The 7,782-nt window shown below is 43.7% G+C and overlaps 1 protein-coding gene across 1 annotated transcript; it reads right to left on the reverse strand.

Annotated features, from left to right (window-relative positions):
* Nucleotides 1-427: 427 nt before the first annotated feature.
* LOC122384442 lies at nt 428-6,633 on the reverse strand. The gene is made up of 2 exons (XM_043371825.1): nt 6,526-6,633; nt 428-3,895 (listed from the first exon to the last, which is right to left on the reverse strand). Exons 1-2 carry the CDS (start codon nt 6,604-6,606, stop codon nt 2,933-2,935), a joined length of 1,044 nt encoding a protein of 347 aa, XP_043227760.1. The 5' UTR covers nt 6,607-6,633; the 3' UTR covers nt 428-2,932.
* Nucleotides 6,634-7,782: the final 1,149 nt, after the last annotated feature.

The following is a 7,782-nucleotide window of genomic DNA, read 5'->3' on the forward strand; positions in this document are numbered from 1 at the left end:
GTGAGGGCCGATAAGAATAAGAAAAAGAACGACTTTTGATAAGATTGGTATCGGTTACAAATTCGATACCAGGGCTTTTCTTATCTTTGTGCCATATTCGCACTGATTCTTTGGGTCTTAGGTTGTTTATTTCTTGCGTGATTGCTGTATGGTTGTAGTGTTTTCCTAGAATCAATCATCACAAACATGAAAAACATATATTTCGCGATTAATGTGTCATATGGAATCAACAAGGTACTAGTCTCGATGCCGAGCCTTTGCAGAGACATTTTCTTTCGTTCATTTTACAAAATTTTAGAGATAGAATTTGCCCAAACTCTATTCATCGATTTATACTACAAATGCCCACCGTGATCCTCTTAAATGGCTTCATCGCATATCGATGGAGATGTAAAACGGCAAAACCTACCGCAATGGGAGGTGAAAAACCGCAATATCTCGAAAACCGATAGAGATATTAGCCTCAAATTTGGCATGTACCTGCTCCATGGGTATACAAAGCCTACTTTGGACAAGTTGTCTGATTCCGTGCAATATTCACGTTGATATTGCACGATAAAGGTGGAAAAACTGAAAAGTTTGAGCCGAAATTCATTAAATGTCATTCAAACTAGGCGCAAAAAATGAATGGCACCCACATCTCCTCAAAGTGGACAACAATTCTATGTACTCCGATTTTCCATTTTCTTTTTGCAATGTTGCAAAAAATGAAAGTAAAACTTTGCTCATCTTTCAGTTTTTGTGTGAGGCATAAAATAAAAAACCGGCTACATAGAAATGTGCACAGAACATTTCTTCACACGAAAATGAAGTTTACTTTTCAGAAGTATCTGAACTGTGACTGGAATTAAGCCCGATTCATATCCACTTTTTGACGGTTTTGTTGGTTCAAGGGAGTGCCGCTAGATGTCGTATGGGTCTCCGCCTCGGTCCCTGCCGTTCCCCCATGTAATAAAACCCGCGAGTCGCGCCGACCGGCGGGAGGGACTGTCAACACACGGTGATTTACGGTCTGGGGTTCCCGCGTGTGCCGGTGGCCGTGAAACTCTGCCGGAACAGAAGCGAACTCGGGGTTGTCGGAGGAAAATACGGATGGTGGGTGGATTGAATGAGATTAGTTATATAAGTAGTATATTGATACACAGGTTACCAACTACCAACCTTGGCGCCTATACCTACTTTACCTTCTACCCTAAATAAACATGGGTATTGCATGTGAGCTGTGATGGCATGCTTGAATTTGATTGTGGCCAGTCTGTCTATACGTCAGTAATATTACAATCGCATAGTACCTACTCTGAAGCTGCATTTGTATAACGATCACAATCACAACACGTCGGCAAATAATGTGGTATCGGTATATAGCAACCACATGGTGAAGCTCAAGACCAAGAAGGAAGAACCAGTACTACTATGTATTGTAATACTCACGGAAAGTGATAAAACAGTGCATCAGTACTCAGTAGTTATATATCAGCGATGCATCACACATAAATCCCCAGTATGGCGTCTGCTCTGCTGACACAGTGCAGAGGCGAAGCCAATGAAAACATACCAGTATAACCGGTACATAATATTGCATCCATGGCATGCATTGACATATTGCATTCGTACATGACACGAAACTGACACAGAACAAGGAGCACAAAATGAGATCGGCATGATGCTGAGCGAATGCTTCAGTTTTGACACGATTGCTGAAATTACCTTAGCTGATGCGTGGTCGACATCTGAGCCAATGATATGTTACATCGAATTCTCATTCACTGTTGTGATTCGCTCCCTTTTTTACCCTTTTTGCCATGATGGGATGAGTGACAAAAAAGTTTCAGCTTGTTAGATGTGTGACAGGGCTAGTTGCCTCATCCTGTATGTTTTTTTTTACTTCACGTTTTTGCCCTTGGGCTCCCTATACCTTGACCGCTCACGGAACGGCATGTGTCGTGCTTTGCGGGGATCAATCATTTCAGGCACGATGCACTCATCATAAAATGCCTTCACTTTTTCCAGTCTGTTTGCGATGAACGTTTCGTCAGCAGCTATGCGCTGACATGACGTTTCGTTTGGTGTCCAGACAAAAAAGTCACAGAACTTTGCACCAGTGCAAGCCAACTGGCACTGAACTTGGGTGTAATATTGGTGACTCTTTTTTAGCTCAAGTTTGTCGTCAAGAAAAAAACTAGTTAGTCCACTAGAAGACGCAGCCAGTCTTTCCAGTGAAGTGTTCTCTGCACTTTTGGGACATTTCACTTCTACTATGATGTCATCAGAAACGATTCCATCAGGAGTGGCGGCCAAAAATGGATGCTTCGGGTGCACTACCAGCCCAACTGGTCTTTTCACTTCAGTGTTTGTTTGCTTTTCATATGCTTGTATAGCTAGCTCCTCGTTGACGCGGCCATACTGCAGAGCAGGTGTATCTAAATCTTTTGTTGTATCGTAAAGAAGTCTGTTCATGATGTTTTTGTTTGACGTTGAGTCTCGCATATTCGCTATTTGGTGAAAGGTTGTCGCAGTGACGCGTTTGCGTCGCTCGCGGTGCCACTCTTCCTTGTCATCAGCAGTGTTCTCAGCGATTTGGGCACGCTCCACAGCAGTGCTTCCTAGGTTGTCTAAGAACTCCTTTGTTTTGAGCTGATATTGCTGAATATCGCGGTCCTCTAAGTCGGGTGCTGCACAGCTGGGTCCGTAGTCCCCATCTGTCCCCGCGAGAGAACGCCGGACGTATCTGCTAACCCTTTTGGCCGGATCGTTGGGACGTTGGAGACGTTTCTTTTGAGCGACATTGACATATTTTTTCATGATCTTTGTTGGACTTTTTTGATATTTTTGTTTGAAAACATCGATGTGCATCTGGCTGCCGGACTGGAAGGCTAAAGCTGCTGCGGCACAGCGGTCATGGTACCCACGTTTCTGGTAGTGGTTGACCCGTTTACCGCCGAGGGTTTTTGCCACCTGCGACATCAAGTTTTCTGTTGCTGGTAGACAACAGAAAACTTGATGCCACCTGCGACATCAAGTTTTCTAGGTTGCTGGTAGCGTCGTAAACGACAAGACTTCTACTTTTGTTGCACACAACATCTGCCGCTTTGAGGAGCGAGATTTTCAGTTCTGTAGAAATCTCTGTCTCAGGAGGAGGACATGCCACACTGCCGCTGACTACATTGCAGTAATATGGTAAACATTTGTTGTGGTGTCCTAAAACATGAAAGGAGGCGTTCTTTACATCTGATGACAAGGTACGGGCGCTTTGATCTTTATCACCATTGGATTCCATCCGTTCCTGTGCTCTGTGCTTTATCATTTTTCTGACACATATTTTCATGCGGCTGATCCTGACTTTTGACAAGACTTTTTTGGCTTCCTTGTTTTGTTTGGCTATGTCGTACAGTGCGGAGGTAAAGCATTTCGTGACATGGTTTGCACATTCTACTTTTCGAACGTTTCGTCCATAGGATACGTAGGACAGAATGTTCTTGTATACGGATGAGTCGCCGTCTCCTATGAACTCGATGAATCGCACCCCGTGCATCTCTTCGCTACGGTTGAAGCCCTCAATGATGATGTCTGACTCCATCGCGGTGGACGTCCCCACCCAATTCCGGAAGCACTTATGGGCTGGAGCCCCCGCGCTGCTGCCCGCCCGAGCACACACACTACAGAACTTATTACGCACACCGTAAAACAGGAGCTTTTTGGTGCGCAGACCGATCACAGCTGCCATACCGCCATGTGACGTGTACTTGTGGCCGTGGCTTCGAGTGCCCCAGCTACCGTCCACGACAACAGTAATCCACGGCGTGCCATCAGGGAGGATGTCACCGGCCTCCACCGCCAGGCGCTTCTCCTCCTGTCCGGCGCTCAGCATTTCTTCCAACAGCTTCTGCTCGATCACCTGTCGCATCGAAACAAATAATATTTTGAATGTGGTATTGCAATTAGCAGTATATAAATGATACCTATACGATATATTGGTGATGTCAATTAAAGATAATCGGAATATCGATACCTAAACAAATACCAATCAACACTGTAAGGAAATACCGAAACTGAACCAACTTGAAAACATAAGGGAAGTGCCAACTTTTTACCGATTTCTCAACCTCATACTTGAGTGAGGGTTCATAATACGAACAAAATACCAAATACATTCACATTGAAATACCAAACACCAAGTTGGTCTCGGTTTGGCATCGGGATACCAAAAAGTTTTTTGGGTCAGGTCAAAGGTCAGGTCGCCAGAGGTCATCAAAGGTCAAATGTAGTCCATTTCAACAATTTTGGAAACTGCCAACGGCTAACTCGGGAACCAATGGAGTTACAGCGCCGCGGAAAAGCGCATTCGATAGCCTTTTTACAGACCTTTCTGAATAATACTCTCAGATTTGACCTCAGGTCAACGGTTTAGCCTCCAGAGGGCAAAAACTGTAAAAATAGCAGTTTTCACGAAAATGGTTTTTCGCCAATAACTTTTGACTCGAGAGAGTCACGTCATTACTTTTGGCAGCATCGTGTTCCTCTCGTCGAGACGCGTCGAATGAACTATTTGTTGACCTTAAAAGGTCATTTTGAAAATTTGACCTCAGATCAAGGTCATGACCTGACCAGAAAGGGTCATGTTGCATATCAGTCGACCCGTATCGTCGATCTGAATACAGGTGACGTGTTTTCATCGCTCTAGCACGTCTTTATCAAAAGTTATTGCAAAAAAACTGCTGGTGACCGTTCATGACCTGAGATGACCTCAGGGGCACACAGAGGGGTCACAGGTGCATTTTTCCGATTCAGTGTGTCATGTTTACCAAGGAACCGATGTTTGTGAGGTTTTTGAACATCATTCGTCCAAAAGAGGTGCATTTCAATTTTCTCCCATTGACTTATAATGGAGAGGTCGCAAAATTGACCTGACCTTAGGTCACCGATATCAAACTTCCGAGATATACATTTTGTACATACTGTTAGGTAGGTACTTTTATCAATCGCTGAAAGTTTCAAGGCGATCGTTCAGTCGGTGTAGCTATGACGAGGATTGAAACTTTTTCTGAGGTGAGGTCACTTGACCTGACCTGGTGACCTGACCTTGAGAGCCCTGGGTCTGAAATTTTCACAACATGTGTGGGAAAGATGCATGAACAGGTGTACCAAAAACGGCGGCGCGTTTTCGCAGGGGGGTGTTCAAACACCCCCCCCCCCGGCCCGGCGCGGGTTAATACTATAGTCAGTAAGGTGGATAAGATACGGATACATGATTTTCCGTACCTGACATCACTATAGTTGTTGTTTTTTTCTCTAAGTTTGCCCCTCATTGTAAACAGCTTTTTGAACACAGCACGATAATTGCTAGCTGAATTACTGAGAAAAATGTTCAGCGCACATTGTTTGGAAGTATGAATAGTATTTCACAATAAGTTTTGAACACCGATAATGTATCGCTATGTTAAACGCTGTGCGATTTATTAATTACTTCAGTTATAATTCCTGGTGAATCTTCTTTCCCTGTGGGGTCATAAATAAGGCCAAATACGAGCTCGAGTCCGAGAAATAGGAGCCAGGTAGAAATAATGTTGACGAAGTTGATCGTCTGTGAAATCAATGTGCGCCAACCAGTTTTCTTAGTAGCTAAGCTAGCAATTATCGTGCTGTGTTCAAAGAGACGTTTACAGTGAGGGTCAAGCTAAGAAAAAAAAACGAATTATAGTAGGCACGTATAAAACCTTTATCTCTGAATTTGATTGTGGTGACCTTAAGTCCGGTCAGTTTTGCGCCCTCTCCATTATTATTCGATGGGAGAAAATTGAAAGGGGCATCTTTTGAACGAATGTCATTCTAAGCACTCCTAAACAACTTACAAGTAAAAATGACACACTGAACCAGAAAATGGCAACCGTGACCCCTCCTTACGTCCCTGATATCATGTCAGGTCATGAAAGATATCCAACAGTCTTTCGCTAATAACGTTTGAAAGCGGCATGCCAGAGCAATGAAAACACCTTAGGTGCGTTCAGATCGATGATACAAATTGAACAATATGCAACATGACCTTTACCTTTGGTCAAACTATCAAAATGACCTTTTGGCGTCAAATTAGAGTTAATTCGACGCCTCTCGACGAGTAGAGCACAATGCTGGTAAAAATAAGCTGGTGCACTTCTGCGTTCAAAAGTTATTGCAGAAAACCGTTGCTGCAAAGCCGTCTATTTTGACAGTTTTTGTCCTTTGCAGGCTAACTCGTTGACATAAGGTCAAATATTTGAGGCAATTATTCGGAAAGAGGGTTAACAGGGCTATCAAATGTGCTTTCTGCAACTCTATAGCTCTATTCATTTATGAGTTATGCGCTGATTTGTCAATAATTGTCGAAATAAGCAAAATTTTAGCTTCAATAACCACTGGTGACCTGACCTTAGACATGACCCTAAAATCTTAATTAGTACCTTAGGTATGCAGCTTAGGTAGATAAGGTACTCGCCTGACTTCAGACATTTAAAGTGACACTAACATTTGGTACGGATAATGGCCACTTACCACGCCAACATCTTCCTGGTGCTCGGAGAACTGCTTGAAGGACATGAATGGGATGTCCATGATAGCCATCTGGGCTTCCATGGCCGAATATCCAGATCCTGTAGTAACAGCTGCATACACTGCCTGGCTGTTCAGTGAGATGTTTTCTTGCCTGCCTACGTGTATATCCTCCCCACATTTGTGACATTTGTAACAAAGGAATACAGGGTGTCCCATAATTACCCGGACATTGTTAATTAGCGTATAAAACAAGGTAAACATGATTGCGCTTTTTTCTTTTTACCGTCCTATATAGTCAACTAGGGTGGCTGTGAAATAGCACATGCAATAGATACGCTTGTTACAAGATCAGCCGACAATGATGGAAAATGCCAGCCATTGCTGGTCTCAGTTGTTTTACGGGTCTCCCGAAACTGGGTGTAGGCCTGTTTTCTTTGACCTCTTGCCGGAGGATAATACGATCATACAAGATAAACTTGACATCAAAGTGTTCCCAGGCCATATAGGTGTTATCCCCCAAAACAAAAATTTCTGCCTACGCCACTTTTGCTGCGTTTTTTCCATCTGGAGTGGAGAAGCTCCATGTCTGAACATTGCGCAACCTTTGGCTTCCAACAGATTTGGTTTCCAAAACAAACCCGTTCATGGCCATTTGATTCACGGCATCCAGTTTTCGCACTGGTAGAATATTACCACAGTAGTACCCTGTGCTAACGGTTGTCTTTGGGCCATCATATCAAGCCCAATGAGTGCACGGTGGCTCAAAATGTCTCGCAATTTGATTTTCGACGGGTGCCTGGCCGTCTCTGCTGTTGGGGCGTTGTAGCCATCTGACGTTCACACAAGCCTTTTTCGGGCGGTTCAAATGACATAATACCTTCGTTAGACCACAAAGTGTGCCTCAATATACTGTTGTTGTATATGCTATGTTTTTTGGATCAATTGTAGTGATTTGCGCTGCTTTTCCCGTAGTTTTCGCATATTTTTCTGGCGAAGGACCCCAAATTCCAAAATTTTGTCGAAGATAGTGGTGCAAAGTGGACTGATGTTTTGTAGATAATCCTGATCTATTGTTTAGCTAGTTTTTAGCTAGATCGGTGACGTTTGTTGTCTATGACATGCAACCCCTTGTTTGACAACTGGTGCATGGCCCTTTTTGGCCGAGCCCAAGCTTGTCAATCAGGTTTATATCTTGCTCTCTCTGGCTTCGTTAGCTGATATAATTGCGCTTTGCTCAATCCTAACTGCTTGCAGATG

Source organism: Amphibalanus amphitrite, unplaced genomic scaffold (genome assembly GCF_019059575.1).
Source record: "Amphibalanus amphitrite isolate SeventyFive unplaced genomic scaffold, NRLGWU_Aamphi_draft 000190F_arrow, whole genome shotgun sequence".
NCBI classification, from domain to species: Eukaryota; Metazoa; Arthropoda; class Thecostraca; order Balanomorpha; family Balanidae; genus Amphibalanus; species Amphibalanus amphitrite.

Coding starts and splice junctions, on each gene's coding strand:
- LOC122384442 (XM_043371825.1), bottom strand. CDS start 6,606: ATGGAAGCCCAGATGGCTATCATGGACATCCCATTCATGTCCTTCAAG. Junction 3,896..6,525: donor ACCAGGAAGATGTTGGCGTG/GTAAGTGGCCAT, acceptor TCGATGCGACAG/GTGATCGAGCAGAAGCTGTT.